Raw genomic sequence first — 27,637 nt, 5'->3', positions numbered from 1 at the left:
AAAGAGGTTTTTTCCCCGTGAGGATGGCCAGACAGTGGAGCAGATGGCCCAGCTACATCGTGCCTTCTCATCTTTAGAGCTTTTCAAGACCCAAATGGATCAAACTGAGCTGTGTTAAAGGATCCCACAGCTGGCCTTGTCCAGAGAAGGAAGTCTCAGTTGAGGTCTCCTGGGATCCCATTAAACCTGAAAACCTGTTGAGCCCATGAAATGGCACGTTGGTGCTGGATACTCCATTTGTGTGAGATGCCTGGGAGAATGGACAGATGGGAATATCCACCACTCTCCACAGCCAGCACACACAGCAACCAGTGTGAGCCAGGTGTGCTCCCAGCACAAAGCTCAAACACCTCTGAAGGGGGATACTACTGGTGATGTTTTGCCTTCTGAAAAGAAAACAATTGATGAATTTTCCTGGCATCTGTAAAAATGTCCAGTAGCCTACTCCTGACCCTCATTTCAGTGGCAAGAAATGCATTTGAATTGTACACACAGTTATAAAATGAATGCAAAATTCAAATCTTCCTGGTGCCTGTCTGTTACAGTCAGATGCATTTCTAGGAAATCCTGAAAGTCAAGTTTAAGATTTGGAAAATGTGGCTGGGAGGGCTGTGTTGTGACAGATTTCCTGGCTCACAACAGTGGGCTGCAATGACAAGGGAGTCCCTGGCAAGGCATTGGGAAATTTCTGTGTCCATAATTCCCTCAGTTCTAAAATGAATTCTGGAAGGCTGATCATCATTTGTATTAGATCACTACTGTGTAGGAACAGCAACAATCTGTGACAGCAGGGAGACAGAAGTTAATCATGAAAGCACTTTAACAAAAAACCAAACCACAGAAACCAACCAACAAAATCCAACCAACCAACCAAACCCCTAAAAAACACCTCACTACAAAAAGCAAAACTTCCCTATTTCAGAACTGTGTATTTCTAGAAAAAAAACAACTCCAGAACCTCTTTTAATGGCACTTCCAGTAGTTAAGCCTACATTATCATTTATGTAGAACTTGTCACAGCTTTGCACAACTGCTCAAAATTAGGAAAAGGAAAAAACAACAACAGAAAAACTCCAAACAACAAAAGCAGATGAAAAAGCACTACCAGGGCTTAAAAGGAACAGGTGAAATCAAAATTTATTCCCAGTGCAATCCACCTCCTTTTGTCAGATTTAAAGAATTTCATCCAATTTCCCCATTAATCAGCTGATGAAGCAGACCCACATTCTGACATGAAGCATAAGATAATGTCAACATTATTTGCAAACTGCTACGTTACGGTGACAGCCTAATGTTTATTACTATCAAATTACTGTCATTTTATTAAAAAGACCAAAAGCTCTGGCTTTGCTAAGCAGAGCTCCCAGTCCCACCAGAGCAGTGGAGCTGCTCCCTCTTTCCCTGTGCTGTTCTCTGTGATGGAGCACAGCATTTGCATCTGTCTGCAGGTCTGTGAACGTGCTGGCTAATGAACAGGGCAGGGAATTTTACACTCCAAGACATCTTTTATCTGAAGATCAAAAACCCTCTAGTTTTTGATAGTTTTTTGTTTGGAAGTTTTGACCTTGTTTGTTTTTTTTTTTCCCCCCTGAAGCCTTCCTATGTATTATCCCAACAGTTTATTCTCCTAATAGCTATCCTCCCTGTGGTGCTTGTGTTGTTGGGGACAGATTCTACTTGACTTCCTCAGACCTTCTCTGCTGTGTCAGTTCTGGCACTTGTGAAGTGACATGCTATGAAATTTTAGAAAAGATTTCACTGTGCCACCTTCTAGACTTGCATCTCCTAGTGAAACAGAATGTAATATTCTCATCACCTATGCTTTTCTAGTGTAAAATAAAAATACTTGGTAGCAGGTCTGGGCTAATTCACTCTGTAGGATTGCATGCAAACACCCTAATATCTATTTTGGCATTGTTAACAAGAGCTGGTAGCTAGAGACTAAAAAATTCAACCTTAAATCAGTGATGATATCCTGTAAATAATATTGTTAAGGGCTGGAACATGCACGGTACTTACACAAGGAAAGGAAGTGTAGGCAATCCTGCCTGTCTTCTGTGGTCTTTTAAACAAGGCTTGTGATCCTTTTATCCAGCTTTGGAAAGAATTTTTGTATTTGCACTTTTTGAGGGGGAAAAGACATTTGAGCCTATTCTGCTGAATGAATACAAGCACCAGCAGCAGGACTGGGATTCCTTGTGCTGCACTCAGTGCAATCATAGCATAGTAATTTAGCTAAGGCTTAATAATTTCTTGCAGTACAAGTTAATGGTATCAGATTAGCACTTATAATTTCCAGAAGGACTTCATTACATTCATAAAATACAGAGGAAAAGTGCATCAAATTCAGGTAAGCTGTGCTCCACTTGGTGTGGCCCTTCCCTCCAGTTTGCTTGTTACAGTTGTTAATGAGCAAACTGCAGTTACTGTTGGTTCAAATAGGAGTAAAAATGACCTTCTCAATTTTTGTTACAGAGGAAATAAATGCAGGATATGTCTCTCTGTACATATTGCAGGAATACACATTCATTAGCATGTCCCATAGCAACATAGGTAATGTGAGAGGTGGGAAATAGGATGGGAGTGCTGAGGGATAAAAGCAATTGGCTTTGTTTGTCACTGTTGAATCTCCCCAGCTAAAATACCCAAAGTCAAGCTCAGTGTGCAACCAGGCACTGCCTCAATGAGTTTTAGCAGCTGATTTCCAGATATGAAACTGACGTTTTTAGAACCCACCATTGTGGAGCAAGAAGCAAAAGAAACTTTGTTAGATTCCTACATGGGAAACCCCTGCCTTCTTTCACCACTTTGTGCAGCCTGTTCAGATCTTTTTGCCCAGAGAATCTGTGGATGTCCCATCCCTGGAAGTGTCCAAGGCCAGGGTGGATGGGGCTTGGAGCAACCTGGGGTAGTGGAAAGTGTCCCTGGCCATGGCAGGGGGTTGGAATGAGATGGTCTTTAAGGTACCTTCCAATCCAGACCATTTTATCATTCCATGAATCAGAGACTCTCATACAAAACTGACTGACTTTTAATTAACCTATTTAAATACATTTCTTGTCTTCATTTGGATTTCTTATCTGAAATCCATCACTTAGGGAAGCACTCCAACTCATCATCCAGCTCAGTTGTGACCATGACTTGTCCCATTCATGAGACACAAAACTGTCAAATTCTTATTCTGCATTGTGGAAATTCTTTCACCTCTACTTTAAACAAGGTAAAGTTGCTGAAATGAAGGCAAGCTATGGAGCTTGCACAGCAGGAAAGTGAATTTCATATATGCACAGAGAATCTTTGTGTGAAGACTATTTTTAGGTGAGCTGCACACAAAGACCAATCCTGAGAGTTTGGAAAAATTAGCATCCTTAAATTTTGCAGGATCTATTTCTAAGCTTATCTTGGCTAGTCCTGAAAACCAGAAACAGCTCATGACTAGACTTTTCTCTGTGACAGGAAGGAGCTTGCACACCACACGTGGCTAATCTGAACGAGCTGCACTGAGGTCACTTCACAGTCCTCGTTCTGTGTTATGTGAAATTGCCAAGATGATACATCTCCTTCTTTAAAGAAAAATAGGTACTTGGTGTGTGGATGCGTTTTGTGGTTTGTTTGTTTCTTTGGTTGGTTGGGTTTTTAACATCTTTTTTGCATAATAGATTGTTTACTTATTATCTGATTTTACCAAAACACTTATGTCAGATCTTCTGGTATAAATGGAGAAAGTCAACTGAAAAACTACAGTAGGAATAAACACAAACTCAAATTAAATATAACTCATCCCAAGATCAGGCAGAAGGAGCACATCTGGTAGGATTTTAAGGCTATTTTTTTAGTTTCAAACACAAATGACCTCTAGTACACTGATATTTAATTGCAACTATTTAGTCTGATGTTGTAAGCCTAAAAGTCTGTTTTGTTTCTTTTCTGCGTGGGGGAGGTGAAAGGAAGCATTCATCTGCAAGGATATAATAATTTAAGGGTGCATCCCTACCAATATCGGATTTTAAATCTGCAGATGTTTGAAAAAGATTTTAAAGTCAAATAAGGCAGAAGATTAGGAGCTCTTTACTCCCAGGGAATTTCACATGCTTGAAGAACAGCAATTGCTTTGTCTTCTGCTGAAATGCCACTCTCTCTGGGGTAAAGAGAAGCAGCTGTGCAATAACACATAGTTGACAGGAAAGGAAACTTGACAGGAAAGGAAAAATCGCACGTGAAAGCACAGCAGCACCAGGAACTTCGCTAGACAAACTGTGCAGTCATTACCCTTTCAGATTTTTGGGACAGAGATGGAAATTAGGCTTCCTGTAGCACAGGGCCTTTAAACACTCCTCTGTGGCAAAGTCTGAAGTCTGATATCTTATTTGAAGCCTGGCAACCACCACCTCACATGGCCCTCTGCTCTGATGCTGCTGCTGCAAGGGCTGTTCTGATGTCACAACAGCAGATACAAATTCACTCACAAGCAATCTATGGTTACAGACAGAGTTTGCTGGTGCAAATAACTTTGGCTGCTTTCAAAAGGGGGTGGGGGAAAAAAGGAAAAGAAAAAATACAGAAAAAATCCCCCTGAAAAAAAGGAAAAAAAGGAAAGGCAGCAATCTAAATATGAATCAAAAGCTGTACCACCTACTGAGTCAACAGGAAACTGAAATGAGATAATAAATACCTGGCTCTGGATGAATATTAGATGTGCATCAATGTGCTTTACTCACTTATTAGAGGGGGAAGTGCAGGATGAAAATTAACACTTTTGCTGGATATCTAAGAGACAAATAACAAGCTTCACCAGAGGCTTAGGAAGTGGAGATGGATTTACTCATAAAAGAATTTTGCTGCACCTAATTAAAGCATTGGTAAATGTAAAAGGCACCCAGAGAAGAGCACTGAGGCAGTTCTTGTGTGGCTCACAAATCAGTGCTCTAGCCAGGAGGAGGGGAGTTGATCTGACAGGCCACCAGAGTTTGGCACAGGCAGCCTTTGCCTGAGCAGCCTGGGTGGGAGGAGTGTGGCACACTGCAACTGACCTTCAGGCCTGGGCAGGGGAGCAAGAATCATTGAAACATAAAGGTTGGAAAATTGAGGCCAAACATTCACTCAGCACTGCCAGGTCCAGAACCAGACCATGCCCACAAGCACCACACCAAGACATTTTCTGAACACCTCCAACACAGGGATTCATCACTTCCCTGCACTGACTGCTCCAGTGCTTGACCACCAGTGAAGGAATTTTCCAAATATCCACTTAAGGATTGGGTGAAGGATGGAGACACAGCCGAGGAGATGCTGCCAAGTCCCACTGGGGACCTCATCTGTACCCAATAATCCTCAACCATTTCCAGCAATTTGTGAGTCAGTTCTGCTCTTCCCATTCACTGCATATGGACACAGGGTCCAACAACCCAAACAAACGAGGCATCCAAACCATCAGTCTGGAAATTTCCGTGGTAAGCAATGCTTATCAACCTCAACTAACACTGTGATGGTGATTGCTGAGTGATCACTCCCTACCCACATCTCCACACACAAATGAGACTTTCATTATATTTTCCTCCCTGACCATTTAGGAAGAAGACTAAAAGAGTAGCTTAATGGGAAGGAAAGGAAATGAAATCTTGTGATTTCAATGAAGATCAGTTGGGCAAGGTTTGGGCCATTTCTATGCATTTCATGTCATCTCATTCACTTTTCTTATTTCTGGTTTTTTTCAGAATTTTCTCTCGCCCTTTTGGAGCATTTAATTTCTTCAAATACTACTCCTGTCTTTTTGTTTACCTTTCTTGCCTGATTTTGGGAATTCAATGGGAATAATTTTGGCAAGTTTATGTCCTTTTCACTGCTCCTCATTTTGTCTCAGTCCATTTGGTTGTAGTCACTGCCTTTGCATACGTTCTTTTTTTTCCAATTGCATTTGATTTCATCATATCTCCTTTCCAGAGTGTTTGTTCTAGTTTTGTCTTCCTTTTTCAAGATTTCTATTTCTTTCAGCCCAGGTTTACAAATATGTATCTTTTCACAAAATTTTGAACTTTGACTAAAGGTCAGCAACTTCTGCTTTTGATGATGAGCTGTCTAAATCAAAGCTGTAAATCCTTCCAGACTGTCTCCATTCTAACTAAATGTAGCGTGGCCAGGGAATTCAAATTCTGATTTTTCTTTTGAAATATACTGATACACCATGAGGCATATCCTAATTGTTAATTTTGGGCTTTTTAAATTTTAATGCCTCTTACATGGAGGTAGTAGGAAAAAGACATTCACAGATAAATGTACTAATGCAGAGTTGTGTTCTGCTCACTAGACCTGAAATGCTCAGTAGGTGCTGAGAAGAAAATAAATAATATATTGCAGTCTGCTAGATATTCTGATGCTTTAATACTGAGAAGCTCCTTGAAAAATAATTGCCTGCATATATTATGAAAATTCTGCCTTGTTCTCTAGATGTACCTGTAGTAGAACAAAAGATCTGCAGGGATAATTAATCTGTAGCACTGTTCCTCAAGCACCATCTGATTAACAGTATTTCCACTTGCACATCCTTCACTGGAATGAGCAGAACAAGGTTTCAGCAGTGAAGGACAATACCAGGACTGGGGGGGAAGTAGCACAAGGAAATAAACACTTTCCTGCTGACATGCTGATCACTGTAAACTTATTTCTAATCAGCTCACTCAAAGTCTGTGTTTACTCAGTACAGAAGACAGAGCAGGGAGCACCAACTTCATATTTAGTGTTTATTCATTATTAATTTTTTTTACTCTATTAACAGCTGCAATCATTTCAAAAAGTCATTTCCATGAGTCAGTAAGGAGGTGTGAGACAACCTGAGGCAACCAAATGAGGCTCTTGGCCTAGGAGCAGAGTTCCTGATGTTTCCCAGGGTAACCAAATCCCACCTGGCACTGCTCCCCCCTCTCTTCAATGGCTTCCTGCCACAACTGTCTATAAAGGAGCCTAGAACAGCTCCAGACTTAGGGTCACGTTATCTGGGTCTGACACACCTGAAACAAATAAAACTCAATAGACAATGACACTGTGCAGATGCTTCCAAACTATTGAACAAAAGTTGTAATGGTCCTAAGGTCTGCTGGCTGAGGGAGAAGTAAAGATTTGCAAACATGTTTATTTTGCCTTGATGGATTTGAGAAGGAAAAGAAACAGCAAGAAAGCATGCAGAGTATTTTTAACCTCCTTCTCATGTCTCATGCTTTTCTTTTTTTTTTTTTTTTTTTTTTTTTTTTTTTTTTTTTTTTTTCCAGAAGTGGAAGAAGGAAGGGTCTGTATCAGTTTGGGTTCCTCTCAAGTACTCTCATTTGGGTGTTGGGTAAATGCTGACAAGTACAGTGTCTCAAAGAAAGCCATACTTCAAAAAGATGTATTTTTTTTAAAGAAATTTTCAAATTAGTTATTTCAAAATTAAACAGTAACTCTATTCCCAATCCTTTTTTTCTGCAGACCCATGTTTTTCTGGGAAAACTTCAGCTTCCAAGGAGTATTTCACCAATGCTAAACTTAAGATTTGCTTTAGGTCTTTTTCTGTATCGTGCAAAAATTATCTACCTGCATCACCACTCCCTTAACAGAACAGTGCTTGAAAGCTAGTGAATTCCTTTAGTATTATGAGCTACAGAGGTATAAAGTCTTAGATTTTCATTAGCAGAAGTGCTGCATATTTTCTGTTTCCTAGTTAAAATATACCCTGAACATATTCCAAAGAATGGATAATGTTATTTAAACTGCTCTGGATAACTGGATAAGTACACTGGAGGTTTTTATTTTCCTTCTGTGTAACATCTAATGGTTATTAGTGTGGACTGGATACTAATATTTCAAACACTTGACTGAAAGAGGAAAACTTTTACTTCACATTGTTCTAAGTATTTATGCACAGAAATTAATTTACTTTTTCTGGTCTCGAGGCTTTCATTCAGAATTTAAAGCTTTCTCTTAAACAGAGACTAATATTTACAGCATAACCATAAATTCATAGAATCACTGAATATCTAGAGCTGGAAGTGAATCACAGGGATCACCGAAGTCCAACTCCTGTCCCTGCACAGGATAGTCCCAAGAATACAGATTCAGAGAATCTCCTGAATTGGAAGGGAAATTCCCTCTTGTACAAGTTCTCTCAGCCAATATTCTATCTAATCCTGAGATTTAAGATGCTTACAACCAAAAGCATGTGGCTGTGCTTAACAGAAGGCTCTGGAAACAAATACTGAGTGTGAAATCCTCCTGATCAATGCATAAACTAAGAAGGTTGATAGAGAAATATTTGGAGCAGAAGCCATCAAAAAAGAGTCTGCCTTTCTTTGCTCCTTGCTGTTGTTTTCAAGGTATCAGCAAAGGTAGTTTTGCAACAGAAATATGAGTGAGATTCATCATTCTTTACTTCAGACATCTAAGGTTTAAACATCCAGAGAAGTTTAATCACTCACATGAGTCAAGGGGGAAGAGCCAGGTGCTCCCAGAGGGTGAGTCAGCCCCCTAAGCTCATCCATTTCTCCCTCAAAAAGTTGATTTATCCTTTGAGATTGTTGCTCTGTGTCGATGATAAGGGGAGCTTGGGCAAACAGTCAAGAGTTTGTCATCTGAAGTGTACATACATAAGCCAGAACTAAAAAAATCCAGCCTATTTCTTTAACAAAATTAAGAGCCTTCTGTTAATTCAAAAAGTAGATGGTGTCGTTTAAAAAGTGTAATTTGTGAGTTTACCACAGCAATACCCAGAACTTCTAGGCGCAGCCCGCACAAGGAACAAGAGTTGTGTTGGTGTGTCAGGAAATGCTGACTGATCTCCCCCTCAGTTTGCAAAGACAGTAGGATGTGCAGTACACAGATAACATAGACAGAAATGGAGAATTCACCCCTGTGAATAAAAGGAATTTTGATAATCTTAATTCTCACATAGTCTGAAAATCAGTTAAAGAAAGTAATCATTGATCCACGAGTCTCAAGCTCAGACACAGTTATGAGATCATCCAGTCTAGCTGCTACTCAGGAAAACAAAGAGAAGCCCATTCTTTTCATGTAGCTTGCTGCTGTGGTTAATCACTCTCATTTGAACCTAATTTCCTATTTAAGACTGCAGGGTTTTTACTCAGCATTAATTCTTACTTTTTTCACTGCTAGATTAGAGTAATTTAGTACTTGTTATTTTCTCCCTGTGCAAGCAATTATAAACCATAATCAAGCTTTTTAAGTCTCTCACAGTAAGATATCACCTTCTGTCCTTTGAATTATTCTTCTGAAGGGCCCTTACAAAAACCAGTAAATTATGTACACACGCTATAAATATTATTCAGTACAGAAAGTGACCTTTCAAAGGAATATTGATTGTGGCATTTACAAAAGTTATATGCTTATATCTTTGAAGTGTATCACCAAAAATTTGTGCTGCTGTTCCTACTAGGTGAGGAATTTCAATGCCAGACCAGTTACATATAGGCAGAAAAATTAAAAAAAAAGTTAGTTAACACAGGCCATAACTGTGACCTGTGTTTATCTTGCCCCTCTGGACTACAATATATCACTTCAACTTCCTAACATCAAACACATTTAAACTGAGAGTGAACTTCAGGGAAAAATAGATGGAATAACCTAATCAGAAAAAAAAAAAAGGAGAAAGAAAAAAAAATTAAAAAAAAAAAAAAAAATTAGCAGCTATTGCGTGACTTCCCAAGCTAGTTTAGGGAAATATGTTCTGGAACATGGTGGTTTTCTTCTTCTATTCCAGATTTTGAAATCCAAGTTGTCTTTTAGTATTCAGTCTACTTTTTAATAACCACTTCTCAGTTCCCTTTTGTGTAATTTGCTTGTACTATTTTTTACATTTTCATTTCCTCAAGCCTGTAATTAGTCTAACAAGGTAAATGCATTTCATGGTCACCATCAAACACACCACAAAACTTTGCCACATCCCTTATGCATTCATCCTGTAGCCTGTTCAGGAGAATTGCCTGAGGATCAGCTCTGCTTTCTTGACTTATTAATTCTGTCAGTCTTAGAGTGATCCTATTTCTGATGTAAAAAAAAAAAAAAAGTCTTAAAATGAATAATGAAAAAACCACACACACTTTTCTTATTAGTAAGCTGTATGAGAAAATCATCACTGGAGTATTTTAAATATCTAAGGGAATTTTCTATTCAAACCATTTGAAGTTAGAGCCTCAAGTGCTGTAAAATAGTGAAACTAGGCATGGTATATGCTCTAATTCTGAATTTTGAAAGTCGGTTTGTTCTGTCTGATTCGTTGATTATAACTAAAATTGGCTCAGTTGGTCAGAGCACCTTGGTGCTTTAAGACCAAGGTTGTGGGGTCAGTCCCTGGAACAGCTGGACCTGATGATCCTTGTGGGTCCCTTCCAAATCTCTTTCAGCGAATCTGTAAACTTCTACTAAAAAGATTAAGGTCAACTTTCACATGTGGAGAATTCTGATAATCAACACTAGTCAGATGATTTCCAGTATGCATACAGTCTTCTCACTTGATTTCAAACTGTAATTAACTATCCTGAAAGGTCTATCTAATTTTCTAAATAGTAAATATTTATATTGCAACATAAATGTTGCAAAATGGTTTAGCAAAAGCCCAGTCAGTGAATGCAGGTTTAGCAGTCTCACTATGTGAAGCAAGAGCATCTTCATCCATGGATTTCTGGGCTGATAATTGCACTATCAGAAGAATTACCTCAAGGAAAAATGTATTTTCTTTTTTATTTTTTTTTAAATTTATATCATAATAATAGCAGTTAATTCTGAGATGGAGTCTACAAATCTTCTTTCAGTAAGAAAGACAACAAACAGCTATCTCCACACTAAGAAATTTCAACTTTTAACAGAGGAACAAAAAACCAAGGCAGGTATTCAAACGAATAAAAAGTGTTTCACCCTCCTGAGATGTGTAGGACATCAGGATCTTTGTGTTGATCTTCATAACCAGATCAACAGCAAGAGCACAAGTTACCACCTACTCTTTTGCCACTGAAGACAAAAAACTCGAGTTCCTGGGTTACTGCTTGAGTAAGCATTTGGAGCAGTTTACTATGTTTTGTCTAAGGGGGAAAAAAATCACTCTCTGGAGGTCAGAAAAAAACCCACGAGGTCCCATTATCTTCACAAAGGGGCTGGAATTTCACTTCGGTTGAAAACTGGTTTTTATTCTAAATTTCAGTAGGAACATAAAGATAAAATTATTTATGCTATTTCATGCCAAATGGTTCTAAGCATAAAGAAGGGGTTTAGTATTTAGCTTTGCAAAGGCAGAAACTATACTCCAAGGACTGATTTATATTTGATTTTTCTCTGCATAATAAGATCAGAATCTTGTTTAGTCAGGACTTCTGGCTTAGTGGCTATCTTGAAAGAAAATGAGTTTCTTTGATTACTGGATATATAGATTCCTGATAAGTTTTGCCATAAACATTTGCTACATATAAATTATTTTAATTTTATATTTGTCAAGTACATCTTTGACCAAAAAGTGAAAGTGCCCATTAAGGCTATTTCCTAATGTCCTATTTTTAGGAGTGTTGACATCTCACACTTTTGTAATACCTTCCCACTGATGGGAAAAAAAAGACCGAAAAAAAAGAACTATGAAGCAAAGCAGCTTTATTTTGGCCCCTGGCTACAGCTTAAACATTTTTAAAATCCAGGTTTGCCAGAGATGTTCTCTTGACTTGCAATCATGTGGAAAGCCTGCCTGAAGACAAGGGTCAATGCACAATGAAGTATCTGAGGCTGCACAAACATTTATCTTCACAATGTCTGCTTTAATACTAAATACCTTCAATAATTTCCATTACCAAAGGGGTTTTTCTCCCCATTAAACAAATGCAGCTGTCTCAGACAAAACTGCTGAGCTTGTGAAAGTAATTCTCAGCCCCTTCATCCAATTAGTCTTTTTCATAAAGTTATAAAGTCAAAGATATTTGGATTATTGGTGTGTATTTACTTCAGCTGCCAATAATGCTGGTGTTCTTGGACATTGGCAACCTGGAAATTCTTCTACAAATTTTGTCTTTTAGCACACACTTGTGATCTTACTACAGAAATCCAATTATAATAGCTAAAATAGTTTTAAAAAGATTGCAAAATTCTGGGTGAGAAAATTGGAGCAGAACCACTCAATAACAGATTTGATCTGATTTATACCAAATCATTTTATATGCATTTTAAGTTGAGCTTTGCATTCTGATCTTTAAATTTTCAGTTCCTTTGTTACCAGAAAGATGAAGTTCCAGCATGAAATTTATGTTCTTAGAAAGATGTCTGACCTCAAAGTATGTTCTAATTCATAGTCATGGAACAAACATCTTTTCATGGATTTATTGTACCTCACAGGTGGGGTCATCCCCAAAAGACCAGACACAATGGGACAGGCTGTGATGCAGACTGGACAACTCATTTGAAGTAGCAGGCTCACATCCTTCCTCAAAATCTTCGAGGTCCCCTCTGGGAACAGAGCATCAGGACTGTCCTACAGTGCAACATCACTGAGGCAGCACAAGGCTGCACATGTGCTCCTGAAGTGAGCAACAAACGAGACCCAGATTTCACTCAAAACACAATCACAACATTTTTTTTACCTAATGATGATAATACCCAGCAGAAATGGAGCTACAGAATCAGAGAATGGTTGGGTTGGAAGGGCCTGAAGTCCAGGCTGCAAAGGCTGGAGACAGCCAGTCCTTAAACTCTCAGTGAAACAAAGTACTTACAACCCCAACAGCTGGATGGCCACAGGCCCCACTTTGACCAGACCCCAGTGGTTCCTCTTAGGCTCTGGGGGGGTTGGCTGTCTGTCTCTGCCCCCAGACACGCTCAGGATGGTTCTTGCACGCTGGGCTTCAAAGGATGAGACTGGACGCTAGGTTTTTTCGGTCTTCAGTTTGTTTATTATCTCTTATCTAAAAGGTCCTTTCTCTGCCTGAAGGATCTGACCAGCACGGCAGCCAAAGGCACTCTGCCCACCCCTAAGGCGGCCGCATCTTTTATAACAAAAACTACGTATATCATATTTACATTTTGTCTCCAATACCTATCATCTTCGTCACTAAGTACACCCTCATCCCAGACCAATCTACAAGTGCTAACACCACCCCAGAAGATGGAAGACAGGAAGAAGAAGGAAAAGCTTGGTGGCACACCCAGATTCCTCCATCTTGTCTCTACCACCCCCCTGTACCGAAACCCCAAAATTTGTAATTCACCCTATAATGATATCTTCCCTTCACCATTTACACCTGAGTGGTTCTCGCATGTTCCATTTCTTCATACATCGGTGGCACATCTCTAGATGGATCAAAATCAAGCCACCAAGTGCTTTTGGCAACATTCCAGGGCTCCCGAGCCCCCCAAGGGTTCTCTCGGTAGCTCTGGACATCAGGAGTGATGTGCTGAGCTCCCACATTAGGCCACTCAGCAATCAGACAAGACCCCAGGAAAGCCACATTTTCTAGACAGCCTTGATAGTCACGTAAGTCATACTAGCAAAATATTTTAGTATTGCCATTAAGCAGCCCATGACTCCAGAGTGGAAGGTGATACTTCACTCCTTTTGTAGTTCATAGCACTCCTCAAATGAGCTTGTGCTGGCAATCCTGGTGTCCAAATAACAGAAAGTGAAATTGCATTCTGCTTATCTAAATTCCCCACACAGTATCTATATACAGTTTTTATACTTGGCCTGCATTTAAAATGTCAGGTGCTGTTCCACGCCAGAGGCTCCTGCCTGTCAGTCTGAAGGAATCATTATTATACATCTCTTGTGCTCATTCAAAGAAGTTTTTTTCTTGATTTTGCTTTCACTTATTTAAATAATTACTGTTCCTGGCTGTAGAAAAAAGTTTAGAAATGCAGTTCTAGCACAGTGAGAAATGAAGGCAGGGAAAACCTCTCCAGATGGTGAGATTAACTGACAAAATCACCTTAAATATTCAGAGGTTAAACATACAGACTTTAATGGTCAGTTTACTAAGTCTATTAAAAACTGCCTTACTCAAGATAATTGGATTGGTGCCACAGTTAATAGGAAAGCTTATTTTTATCCACAACCCCACAACTTCAAAGCTATTTTTCAGTAGTCAGTATGAGGAGTTAGAATTTATGAAAACCTGTTGAAGAGGTAGCATTTTGGTGTGAAACTGTCAAGTGGTATTGTTTATGTTCAAAACAGCAACAACACAGAACCAAATTATACTTTTGTTGGCAATAAATTGAAATTCAGTGAAGAAAAATGCATCTGGTGGAACCATAATTGATGAATGAGGCACACGTGCTCTGCAAGCAGTATTTACGAAGAAGAACAAAAGAAAATAAATTATCAGAACTTTATTTCTGCTACAAATTATCACAATCACAATTAATATAAAACAGAAACCACTGAGGAAACATGACTGTTGGATACAAGATTTATCAAGGTGTAAAAGCCTCATCCAAGACTCTACTACTAGAAAACCTGTGACTGTGTATTAGAGAAAAGATTTCTATGCATCAAACACCAAGTGAAAGAGAATAAGCAGCATAGTATAATTGACAGGGATTAAACACCTTGTTATACAAGTTTTTGAAGGAAATGGAAGTTGGAGCATTATTTCTACCCAAGGGTCTTGTCTGGAGCAGACTTGTTTACAATTAGCTATTTAAATAAGCTTCAGCAGAAACCACCTATCTTCATTTTAACTTATCCATGTGGTTCATACATTAGACAAGCTATTTCCAGAAGCATTTAAGTTCTAGATATGAGACTTCACACACTCTCTCACACTTGCTGCATAAGGCTAAAAGGAGTCACTAAAGAAAAGGAGGTCACGTTATTGCTTTGTAACAGGAACTTACATGGAAATTCTTTATTGAGCTCCAAATAAAACATTGTTGCATCACTATACAGTTAGGAGTTTCAATATACAATTTTTTTTAAAAAGTGTATGCTGTTATACACTTTAAGGCTTTCATACAAGAAATGCTGAGCAGGATTTTCGTACTCGGTCTCGTCAGTGTCTGAGCATACAGATAAGTACAGTGCTCTAAGCAGTCCATAATTAACATGGCAGAAGTTCCTGAAAAAGAGCAAAATGCACTTTATTTGTATATATCTTGAGACTAGAGTTCATGAATTCTCTGAACCCTGTCAGACTGCAAGTAGAGGAATTGGACAATGATGCATATAATAAATGAATGGGGATCTAGGCAAACATTGCAGAAACTGCTATCATTGAAATTCAGTGGAAATTTTATAAGAAGATTCAGTGAAGTCAAATTATTGATATAACTAATTATGACCATTAACATTACTTTTTTGACCAGTAACACACAGTAACAGGCCAGTGTCAGAGTGCAAAACTCTACTAGAATTAAAACACACTTCTAAGTTTGTCACAATGGAAAAAAGGCTGCCTTCTATATTGGTTTTCTTTCATGTAGAGACCTCTTAGATTATTTTTCCCTCTGCTCAAAATCAAATTTATTAAATTTAAGAGATTACTCCACAGAGAAAAAAAAAATGCCCACAAGAGAAATGCAATAGCAGAGCAATGTTAGTGCACGTTATTTGAGGAAATGCCAAGATAAGTTTTGCATGGCAAAAATATAGTTTTGAAGAATATCCAGTATAATTTGTTTGAACTGATGTAGTTTATTGTGCACACACAGGACATGAGAATTGATTTTTTTTTTGTTTTTTGAAGAGGCATGGAAACACATTTTCTTAGGAGAAATAACATGTAGAGCATTGGAAGAAGGAAGACCCTCTATTTTGGAAGAAGGAAGAACCTCTATTTTCAGGGAGACACATTTTTCCATCCCAAAGGGAACCTAAAAAAATTTAAGGTTCTCTAGGACTTCAGGGCAGAGTAGCAGATAAGTGGCACAAATCACATATGCTGATCACAAATTCATCCTCCAGACTGGAGGCAATAAGGAAATATTGCATTAAATAAAAGAGACTTGGATAAACAATACAGAACACTGAATCCACTTCTGATTCACTTATTTATCTACTAACCACCCTTGCTACTAGGTATTTTAGTTTCAACCTCTGAAGTTTCATTCTGTCTATTTAAAATAATACATGATGTTTGCAGATGAACACTTCCTATATAATTCATCATATTATGTGATTTAAGATGTGACCAGAAGGAGAGATTGTGCCAATTTTTATAAATACTGTTAGAAGATATTTATACTTTCAGTTTTGCCATAGCAATTCTAGCAGCTGGTATTAAATCCTTCCCCTCTGAGCCCCAAAGGGGAGAAATCTTCAAGCTCTGCTACTCTTAGAGTCCTTTGATTTAAGCCCTTAAAACACTCAAAACAGTTCTAAAGCCATTTTGTATGTACAAAAGGTTCCTTTAGCCTGTGACAGCATCCTCTTAAATTTACTGCAGTACACAGAGGCAGTGCAACTTATGCAATATTTCTCAGTATAAAGCTCTATTTAGCTGAGCCTTGTCAACTAAAAACACTGAGATCATGAGGTTAGCAGGAAGAACTACCAGTCCAAATAGAAAAAAATCTGTTTTATTTAAAATATGCACCATCTGAGCATAAATACAGTTAAATTATTTCTTACTTTATATATTGAATTGACCAGAAACAGTAGAGCCAGCTATTCTTCAGCTAATGTTTCTTAATGGATTTTTCTCCTTCAATTAATGCCAGAAATCAGTCTGCTACTTGTGCAGAAATGCCTGCTTTGAAAATCAGTTTACAAAATGCATTTTTCATATTTTAGACATGTTTGTTGACCAGATTAGAGTTTTAAATTCCTATTTGAAAACTACAAGCATCAAATTACATTTGGCTTCTTCACCTTCCTCTGTCCAATCAAAGACTTAATTGCCTGAGATGCTGCCAAAGCTGCGCACACCCCTCAATAATCTGCCAGGGGAGTGTCCACACACTGTGACAGCTTAAAGTCCTGATTAATGCAAGTTTAAAGCTGTTACTTTTCCTTCCAGAACTGAACTCAGACAGTGACACATAACTTAAAGATTTGTGCAGAATTAAGGACCTGATCAAAAGTTCCATTATCTATCTAATAATTTCAGAGAGGAGCAAAGATACCTACCAGAGCATCAGAAGATTAGGGTTTTTGTTCTCTTGGCTGTCCAAGGAGGTGAGTTTCCTGACAAGAGAGAGAAAAAAAAAGAGATGTTTTTATTAAATTTCAAAGAATTTCAAATAAAAACTTAAGAAAACAACATAAATCAAACAGTAATTAATAGAAACAATGCTTAAAAAAAGGCTTTAGATAACATTTGCAATGTTTAAGTTACTAGAATTTATGGAAAAATAATATATTACAAACTATTGGTTATGAGTTTTTACAGTTGTTTAATAGGGAATAGTTTGTCCAAATTTAACTAGCTAAGCTAAGGCTTTTTAGATGACTGACACAAACTAAACGTTTTAAAATGAGAATTTAGGTGTCCTCACAAGTCTTTCCTACATTCTAAAATGAAACTTTCTAAGTTGTAGCCTCCCTGTTTTTATTGGTTATACTGAGATAACTTAAGTGAGATTAAAATCTTATTTGATTTATTTACCTTTGCAAATGAAGACCGTTTTAAGGGTTACACATCCTCTGCCTCTGACGAAAGCGACCTCAATTAGTCAAGTCAGAAAGTCTTTAAAAGCTTTGTGTTTATTGCTTCCAGCACGGAGCGAGGTGGTCATTAACGTACCAAAATTCTCATAAAAATTCCAAAGTTGCACTAGTGAAAAAATGCTCAACAAGGTGAAAACTAGTCACATCTTTTTCCAGAAAATTCATTAGCTATTTTAAACCATTTTTAAACAAAAGTATTTTGATTTAATGTGGCACTCAAGCAGATCCATACCATTTGGATATTTTAAACAGCATTTATACCTACTGTGTGTATATAGAGAGATACATTTAGGTTTAAACCATTTTGTTTTAAAAGAAGTTGCACAATGTTTAATATGATCCTTTTATGCTGATCACTGTTAAACACTTCTCCCTGTTTACTACTATTTATGAAGTTTTATTATAAGATAAAGCATAAAATTAATCTCACACACACTGATTTTCTTTCAAAAGTTTATTTAGTATCAAGCAAGGGTAAAACTTTGCTTAACACTACAGAACATTTCAAGACTTGAGTTACAAAATACCACATTATTCGCATTTGTAGTTTGCTTCCCTTTTTACGCATGTTTGCAAAGAGAAAATCTAGCAAATGGCTGAAAATAAAAGCTAAAAACTAAATTGTTGAAAACCTTTAAAATAAAAGGTTACACTTATGTTAAAAAGAATGGACTAACGTATTTAGTAAACCTATTTTTTGTTTAACACTAGTTAATCAAAGGTTATTTTTTTGATCACCTATTTTTTCAAACACAGTCTGGAAATAACAAAGTTCCTTGTTTTACATATCTTTCTGTCCAGGTTGTTCTTTCAACAAAATGTTTAAAGTTCAGTCCATCCATTCAGAATTTTATGCACTTTGAGTTAATAAAAAGGGATTGTTCATAGAAAAAATTACTTTGAACAGTATACAGGACTGGTGGAGATTGGATATTTCACAACATCAGACAGTACAATCAGTATCTGGCATATGGCTGGTCTCTGTAGACTCCTTTTGTTGTCCTTGCAGAAGGTGTCTTGTGTCGTGAGTTGGTCCATTCTTCTTGCCCTACAAGGGAAAGAAAATATGGTCAGAGCCCTTCCAACATTCTCAGATGCTGAATGTAATTGTTCTTATCTGTGAATCAAACAGCCACCTCCTGTTGACAGAAACCAAGGTGTACAAGTCTAACACTTGAAACAAGAAATCTGGGTACAGCACATCTATCTGAGCTATCCCACAGAGATTTCTCAGCACACAGAAACAGGGAACATGAGAGGCTAATGGCCAAAATATTTACAGCTGTGGAAATTCAGCTGGACCTGCTTGCTGCAAATGCACAGAAATGTCAGCTCCTGTAGCAGACAAACCAATAATTGCAATGGGATGAAATGAATGGAAGGTATGAATTATGTATAAGGAAATAAGCTGCCCTCAGAAATAAGTTTCTCTGCATCAATGACAATTTAGGCCTAATTCAAACATGCAAACCAAGCCTCAAGTATCACTGGAAACACCTGTGGCTTTTAACATGCTTGGGCCAATATTCAATTTCTCTGGAGGTAACCATACACCTCCTCCGAAATACAAGAAATAGGAGAGCAGATTAAAAAAAAAATATTAAAAGGACAAGTAACATTGGTTGTTTGACTTTTTGCTATAAAGTAAGTTTGTAAAAAAGAGCTTGTGCTGTATTTAATGATTCATACTTTTAATGGTAATAAATATTTTTAAAAAGTAGGAAAAATTATTATCATAAATGAGAGTCAGACCTACTATGCCAGGCAGTTGCAAAAGGGAAACACAGAATTAAATGCAGAGTATAAGGAAACAGTACTTAGGTACACTTTAATGGTGTAAACAATCAGAGTAGTATGTCACATCTGCGAGAACAAAAATAAAAAAGCAGCACTAAAGAAAATCCCCAGAAGAAAACACACATTAAAGCAGTGTGTTTCCATACTTATTTTTGCTGAACTGCCCTGCCCTAAATAGACAGGTACTCCAGTTAACCCAGTGCAATCCAGAAACTAAAGGCAGAATCCAAATGTAAGGCAGGATAAGTGTAGACATCACTTTGTCTTTAAAAAAAAAGAGAAAAAAAAGAGAAAAAAAAAACCCAAAGAACTCCTGCAATTTGAAGGCTGAGGTAACTTGCTCTGACATGAGATATCTGAAATTAGATGACAAGGACCCCATATGTCAAGGGCTCAGTTTCACAATCCCTTCGCAGAAGCCTCATCCTAACTACTTTTTAATAATGTAGGTGGTAGGTGGCTGCCTGCAGAGTCCAGGCTATAAATCACACCCAGGTGGTCAGGACATTTGCCTAGGAGGTAAAAGGAACAATATAAAATTTGGTGTAAGGCTGAATGAATTAAACTTTCACCTCAGGAGATTTCCAGGGGCATCTGATAACAACCTCTTGTGCTTCTTCATCACACAGAAAGCAAGATTTACATTAAAAAAGAAAAAGACCCTGAGCCTAATAGTACTGGCAGCTGACTGAGAGGTAGGAATTAAAAATATCCTAGCTTCTAAACACTGCTGCAAGAACTGACAAAATTAAAAGAGAAGTCTTGGTTACAGTTTAAAGGGAATACTTGCTCTTTCTCAAGCCCTTGAACAAATCAGCAGGGTAAAGAGTTATCTTAGTGTTTCTCAGTTTTCATTTTGGTGCTGTTCATGCTCCAAATCCTAAAACCACTGATATTATTCCTACATCCTCTGGATCGTCATCTCAGTTTCTCAAGGAAAAGTTGAGATACCACCTGGAAATCTGAATTTCCTCCCAGCCAGCACTAGACAACTACCTGCTCACTAGGCAGTGTAACTTTGAGGCATCTAATGTTCTTTACATATAGTGAAGATGGTTATTAATATCTAACTTTGCTTTTAAGGGATATACTTAAGAAATAAAGTGTGTAACTATTTATATGTGCAAAAACTACAGTGGCAGCAACCCGTAATCATTCTTCAAGGTATTTACAGTCTTTCTTTCAACTTGAATAAATACATCACTTAATATTCTGAGTGGCTGTGCTTTGATAAATAGAAAACCATTTTTAAATGCAAAAGAAATGAAAAATCCATATTTTCAACCTTATATATTGCAATCAATATCTCTCCACATCAGTTTATCTACATTAAGCAGTTTCATACATTTTTCCCCCATCAATTTTGCATTACTGAAATAGTCTTAAGAAATATCAGGTTTATAATGGCAAACAGTTTATTTTAATGCTGAAATAAAGATTTAAGCTATATATCTATCAACACCTGAAAGTTCTGAGGGACAGAGGAATTTCAAGTGACCTCTTCTTTTGATGAACTTTCTCCTTAAGCAAAAGAGTTAGTTTAAGCAGATATGTTGGGCAAATTACTGCATTAGGTGCATTTATCACAACTTAGTTAAGGTCATTTTAGTTTCAAGCAGGAAGCACTTCCACATGGAGTTAAAGAAATAGACCTTGGAAAATTTCAAGTAGAGCCCCAAACTCACTGATGCATTTATTGCTCAGAATCACATCTTTTACACAGGTTACTAACAACCCTCAAATGTTTGAGATTTGAGAGACCTAAATTGTATTTCTCTGATCTCTACCTAGAGACTTAACATTTATCCCTTAATCAAAAGTGCCTTTTAAAATGCTTTATGCTTCTAACCCGTAACAGATTTCTTTAATTAAACCTGTCACTATCACACTTGTATATTAAAAAAAAAAAAAAGAAAAAAGTGATCTTTACAACTGGCATGTGTTTTTTTTGCTTCATTACGCATTGTTTTGTCTCTATACAGAGTAACCCCCTGCCCTCATATCTATTAGCTACCTAAAGTACTTCCCTAACCTTTACATAATGACTCCCTGCTTGATTTCCCAGGACTGATGCATGAAAATGAATTACAACAAAAGGACCATACAAGGCTAAACCACACTCAATTAGGCTCTAATTCAGCTGGGAGCTTCAGCACATTCCTACCTTGTACCAAGTCTCAACTCAAGCTGTGCCACACCACAAGCATTTGCTTTTGGCAGCCTGAAGTTCCTGGAAAGAGGTCTTCCACCCCCATTTTTTTCTTAAATCTTATTGAATGTGACATGAAAAGGCAGCATGCATCATGATTTAAGTTTTAGTTTCTCTACATCTTTGGTTTTAGTTTCCCATGACTGCTTTAGCTAACAGACCACAGAGGGCATTTTTCTCAATAAGCACACGAGGAGCTCTGTGACATCTCAGAAATCCCTGAGCAGCCATTGCCTGCTGCAGGACTAAGCCTTGCCTCACAAAAATTGTCCTTTCATTATGATTTTTTTTTTCCCCAAGATCTGTTGCTGCAGTGATTGAACTGATACAGCCACTCACCATAGGAGTCGTAGGTGTCTTCACTCAGTCCGTGGCCATAGTCATAGTAATCTGCTCCACTGCAGGGCAGGAGGGGCATGGAGAGAGCAGGAAAGAAAACATGAGAAGAAATAATTACACATTCTACCTCTGAAAAAAAAGCTTGAAGGATATAGCACATGCCCTAAGAAAGGTAAGTATCCGTGTGGCAGTGACAACTGAGGTCCTGCTTGTTTATTGATTAGAAACTATATTTAATTTCATTCAAGATTTTTTTTTTCATCACTTGGCTACTCATCCACATTGTAAATGTGGATGTGGGAATTTTCCATTTAAAATTATAATTGGGAAAGTTAAAGATTATAGTTGGGAAAGTAAAGATAAGTGTTAATGATAAAAAATGGAGATGTAGGTAATGAACCAATTAATTCATCTTATAAATTCCTTGTGATCACTTACTAATATTTTGCTTTTATATCTTCAAATTCACTGATAAGAATGCAATAAAAGGAAAATATTTGGTGATTGGAAGGTTATACAGCTGGTGTGTGTGTACAAATTCCAGTGCCTTCAAAACAAGACAGCAGAACACAAATATAAAGGCTATCAATTTAACAGGAAGAAATGACAGCAGGAACTATGTTAAATGATGACATCTGTACTTGTTAGGATTCAGAAGTGTGGATGAATACCATAATCATGGCCTAAAGCAGTGCTCCCTTTCATAAGGGTTTTTATATTTGTATTAAGACCCCTGAATGGAAACGGAAGAACAGTCCTTATTACACATCACTCCATTATACTTTGTATTTTATCCACGTCTACCTACATGTAGTCTTTAACACAGTTTGTAGGACATGAAAAACAAGTGCCTAAATAGTTCTTTTCCTTTTCTTTCTAACCAAAAAAAGATTCAGGGCTGACGATACTTGGAAAATACTCTATGGAATGATGCTGCCAGATCAGTAGACTCTTAAACTTTTTATTTCCCTTAATGGATTTATTCTGCAAGGAAAAACCTTTTCATAGAGTCACCTCCTGAGTGAGAAGGAAATCACTAATATATGATCACTAGCAAGTAATTACTGATATTGACAAAATGTTCCTAACATTAGATTGATTGCTAACAAAATAAACACCAGAGTGAAAATAAACAATTTATAGCCTTAACATGAATTAGCAGGTAAAGCATTTATATAAAACAAACAACACATCACAATTACTTCTGAAATGACAAAAGACTTTGTTGTGCTTGAATTTATTTGTGTTTATTTTTGGTTTCTTTTTTTTTTTCCCCTTAAACTAAACATTTTAAACTCCTCAAAATAACCAGGACAGAAAAAAAATTCGTTTTGGTGCGTGTAAGTGCATATCTAAAAAGCCTGGATGAGTATTTTTTATTGCTGGTATAATGGTTCCTAAACAAAAACTTAACCAACTGAACTTTGAAGATCCACAAGGAACTAACCCTACAAAACCTTTTCTCTATGGTTTCTCAGGTGATGAGGACCCCAGAATAAGGGTAAAGTTTGAATAAGAAGTATTTTTTTCCCTGTGGCAGCCAGTAATAAAAGTCTTTATTCTGACAATGAACTGAAAACTGACATTCACTATCCCTCCACATTGAACTTATTTATTTTAAGACTGTGATCTAGTTTAGAAGTCTAAAGCAGCTGAGCTCCATCCCTGTATCTGTCAATCCTGTCAGAATGACTTTGTGGAGTCTCATTTCATAGATCTAATACATCTATTAAACAAAAAAATGACTCACTTCACAGCACACAAACTGCACAACAAATAAACATCAGAAAGGAAGGAACCTTTCACTTATACTGAAAGTATATATACAACTCATCTTTATTAACAGACAAACCCTTCAAAATTAATAATCTGCTTGAAAAGTACAAGGTACAATGGGAAGGAGACTTGCCCAGTGCAATTCAGTACTCCCTGCTCTACTTCATTCATGTTCTATGAATAATGCCAACATTCTCCAGTCAGCTCTGTGTTAAACAAACCAAAGCTTCAGAAGAGAATACCTCAAGACCCAAAGAAAAGGGTACATGGTACATACAGATGGTTGTAAGGAGGTTTGGGTGGGGGGGAAAAAAAAAAAAAAAAAGATAATTTTAAAATTTGTTAAAGAGTCCGAATAGTCCATGGCTTTCACAACCAAGACTGATATTTTAGGATTACAGAAAATTCTAGTACTGTGCATGAACTCACAGCTTATAGAATTGTATTTTGTTTCAAAGCAACTGCCTGCAAAAAGCAAGCTTATTCAAAGCACCCTAAAGCAATACTGAACTCCTAATTTGTACATTTTGACTCATTAACTGAGATAACTGAGATACTTGACCTCATTTCTGCTGCAAAGACTTCAGTAGCTACATTAAATAATTCTTCCTGTGGACAGAAGATTGATATACATTTTTGCTTTAAAATCATCCTTTACATTCAGACTCTTATATATATTCTCTGACATTCTAGCAGTCTGACTGAAGAATATTAAGCTTTTTACTTCCCTTAATTGACTTATTCTGCAAGGAAAGGCCTTTTCACAGAACCACAGAAAGGCTTGGGTTGGAAGGGACCACAAATATCATCTAATTCCATTGGCAGGGACACCTTCCACTAACCAGGATGGTCAGGTTGCTCCTCTTCTTTTCATTTTGTCTCATAGAAATGTAAAAAGAAAATAAAAATCCACAAACTCAGTTAATTTTCTTTTTTATCTCATGTGACGCCCTCTTTTCACAAACAAAAAAGGAGAAAACATGACATGGATTTTTCCTTTTGACCCCAACAAAATTAGACATGGACTCTGCTTGGAGTTCTTTTGTTTTCATATGTGAATTGTCTTCATGAAACCACTTTCTTTATTTTTCCTCATTTCCTATGCATCTACTTTTTTAGATAAATAATTGGATTACATGCTATATCCAGCTCAGTTGTGAAGCATCTTCCTAACCATCAAGTAAATGGTACAAGTGCAATTAACACTGGAGTATCAGCTGTGATTCAGATCTTTTGCACACACAGACCTTTTGCTTATATCCCCTCTTTTTAGCTTTTTTTGTATTCCCATTCCAGCATAATGGCTTTGGGCTGACAAGAGAGAAGACAGAGATGGCAAAGAAAAATTGCTTTGATTTTCCACGTCAGCGTAAAAACTTGAAACCACTTAATGCTATGGAAGGATTAGAAAACAACAATAAATTTAAGTATGTTGTTTCTAATTGCTGAGGGCTGGCCAGTAATCCTACAATGTTCAGAGGAAGTGTGAAATGAGCCTTAAATAGTGTAAGTGAGGCCAGGGGAAGAGCCTGATTTCTGTGTTAAGAGAAAAAGCTTCAGACAGCAAGGAGCAAGCTCAGATCCTAGCACAGCAGCGCTGATGAAACAGAAATGCTTCTCTATGGCTTTATTTAGTAAACTAGAGGACTGGGAAGCTTCCTGCCATTTCTCTAGAATCACTGTGAGAAGTATCTTAAAATACTTTAATTTAGAGTTATTCAACATATGCCTTCAAAAGCCCTATGAAAAATGACCTCAATTTCTCAGGCTTTTCTACTAAGCTGATTTGTTTCTGAAAATATCTTGATGAACCATAATAGAACAAATGTTTACAAAAACCAAATAGGAATAACTGCTCTCGACATGATGGTGAAGTCTTAAGGAACTTTACCTTTTATACTTTATTAACTATTGGGTTATTCTGCCTAGGGACACTGGAATATTCACCTAGAACAGATATCAGCAGTAGTTTCAACCCACCTCTCATGGGTCCCTCAGTACAAAACAGACATTGAGGCATCAGAGAAGGACAGCAGAGCTGGGAAGGGTTTGGAAAGTCAGTCCTGTGATGGGCACCTGAGGGAGATGGGTGTGTTTAGCCATAGGCCTGGAGTAAAGGAGGCTCAGGGGAGAGCCTGAGCCTTATTGCTCCTGAAAAGAGATTGTTTCCTGGGGGGGGGGGTCAGTCTCTCCCAGGCAACTAGAGACAGGATGAGAGGAAATGGCCTCAAGATGTCCCTCAAGGGGACACTCAGGTTGGACATCAGTTAGAATTTCTTCACTGAAAAGGTGGTCAGGCATTGGTCCCTGTTGAGGGAGGTGGTGGAGTCACCATCCCTGGAAGTGTTCAAGAAATGTCTGGATGTGGCACTGAGTGCTGTGGTTTAGTTGACATAATGGTATTTGGTCAAAAATTGGACTCTTCTTGGGAGGTCTTTTCCAACCTTAACGATCCTGTGATTCCATATCAGAAGGGGTACCAGGCTATTTTTGGGACAAGCCTAAAACAGGAAGATCAACCACACAGTCCAAGTGTACTTCCAGAAATGCACAAAGGTAGCAAAAATATATTGCACCTAATTTATATGATTGCCACAGCTCTTTTCATTTGATACAGGCTTCTTTTAGAATGGCCATTATGATATTTCTGTGTTTGAAACAGAAGCAGTGTGGCAGGGAGCCTGTTTGCCAAGGGAAGATTAAAAGGTCTCTGACTGAAAGCTCCTAGTTTACTGGAAAAGCCCAGACTGAAAGCTCCTAGTTTACTGGAAAATCCCAGACTCAAGCACTGACAAGCCCAGTGTAAGCACCAAGTGATCTGAAACTTTCTTTGGCTTCTGATGAAAAACAGCCTTGGCCAACAGTTCAGCTTCCAGTAATGCTTATTAGGGAAAAACTGACCAAAATTTTGGCTTTTTCACATGAGTATCAAAAGTAATTTTGATCCCTTTAGGCAGAAACCAGGGCAGTTTCAGACAGTGACAATAAAACCATTGCAAACACCAAGGTTTCCTTTTGTGCCAAGGGAAGTTCCAACAAGCACCATCCTTTGTACTTCCACCCAGAGCTGCACAGAACAACAAAACAGAAAAAGCAAATGAGGATCTCTCTAGCAACAGTTCTTATATGATAGACCCTGACTGATATGATCACATCTGAAGAGAATTCTTCCATAAGGATAAGCCTCTTTCCATCATTCCTGTCAGATCTTCATGCTCAGCAACTTCTGATAGCAAAAAGCATCTGTCAACAGCAAACAGGAAGAGCATCCAAGACAACAATCACTGCAGTGAAGCTTCTCATAACTCTGTAATGTCTTGAATGTTGGGGAGCTGTTCTGAATGCTTCTGTGGATCACTAGAACACCCTATTCTGGGACCCAGCTTACAGCAAGACAGCAGAAATTAAGAGTATCAAGAGGAGACCCACATCTTTGCTTGCATTTTCTAGATAAGTTTTTAGTTAATCCTCAGTTCTGCTGCTACTTAGTAGTACATATTTTTATCCTTGCAGGTCAGGTTATATCTGTCAAACAGATAATGATCTCAGAAAACAACTGAGATCCCTACATGAATGCTTTATAAAATACAGAAAAATTACACAATTTTCCTTGAATTATAGCATATTGTACTCTCAAATGGCTCATACAAACAGCAGATATGTTACCTGTAATCCTAAAAGGTGACCAGAGTTCCCTCCCTATGATCCCCTTAGCTATCACTATTTAGGAATTACTTTTTATGGCAGAAATGAAAAATCTCACTTTTGAATAGTGAAATGTCCTCAGAGGCATCTGCATTCTGGTGCTACTACCAGGCACAGATCTATTGGGTATTTCTAGCAGTATTCTACACAGTTGCCTAGAGCAGTTTTACCACCTGAAACGTCCACTTATTGCT

The 27,637-nt window shown here is 37.7% G+C and overlaps 1 protein-coding gene and 1 long non-coding RNA gene across 2 annotated transcripts in view; both read right to left on the bottom strand.

The window, feature by feature from the left end:
* Window positions 1-14,325: 14,325 nt before the first annotated feature.
* LOC132338214 (uncharacterized) lies at window positions 14,326-17,220 on the bottom strand. The gene is made up of 2 exons (XR_009489406.1): window positions 17,078-17,220; window positions 14,326-15,068 (listed from the first exon to the last, which is right to left on the bottom strand). It is a non-coding gene; the product is annotated as an uncharacterized LOC132338214 (long non-coding RNA).
* Window positions 17,221-18,056: 836 nt separating this feature from the next.
* KHDRBS3 (KH RNA binding domain containing, signal transduction associated 3) overlaps window positions 18,057-27,637 on the bottom strand; it is an 84,540-nt gene continuing 74,959 nt past the window's right edge. Inside the window, exons 8-9 of the mRNA XM_059867498.1 lie at window positions 21,963-22,021; window positions 18,057-18,665 (exon numbers count right to left, since the gene is read on the bottom strand). Of these exons, the coding sequence (XP_059723481.1) occupies window positions 18,574-18,665; window positions 21,963-22,021 (151 nt within the window). The 3' untranslated portion in view covers window positions 18,057-18,573. The remainder of the gene's footprint in view (window positions 18,666-21,962; window positions 22,022-27,637) is intronic.

This window comes from Haemorhous mexicanus, chromosome 1 (genome assembly GCF_027477595.1).
Source record: "Haemorhous mexicanus isolate bHaeMex1 chromosome 1, bHaeMex1.pri, whole genome shotgun sequence".
Taxonomy (NCBI): Eukaryota; Metazoa; Chordata; class Aves; order Passeriformes; family Fringillidae; genus Haemorhous; species Haemorhous mexicanus.
This window is presented reverse-complemented; position numbering and strand designations above follow the sequence as displayed.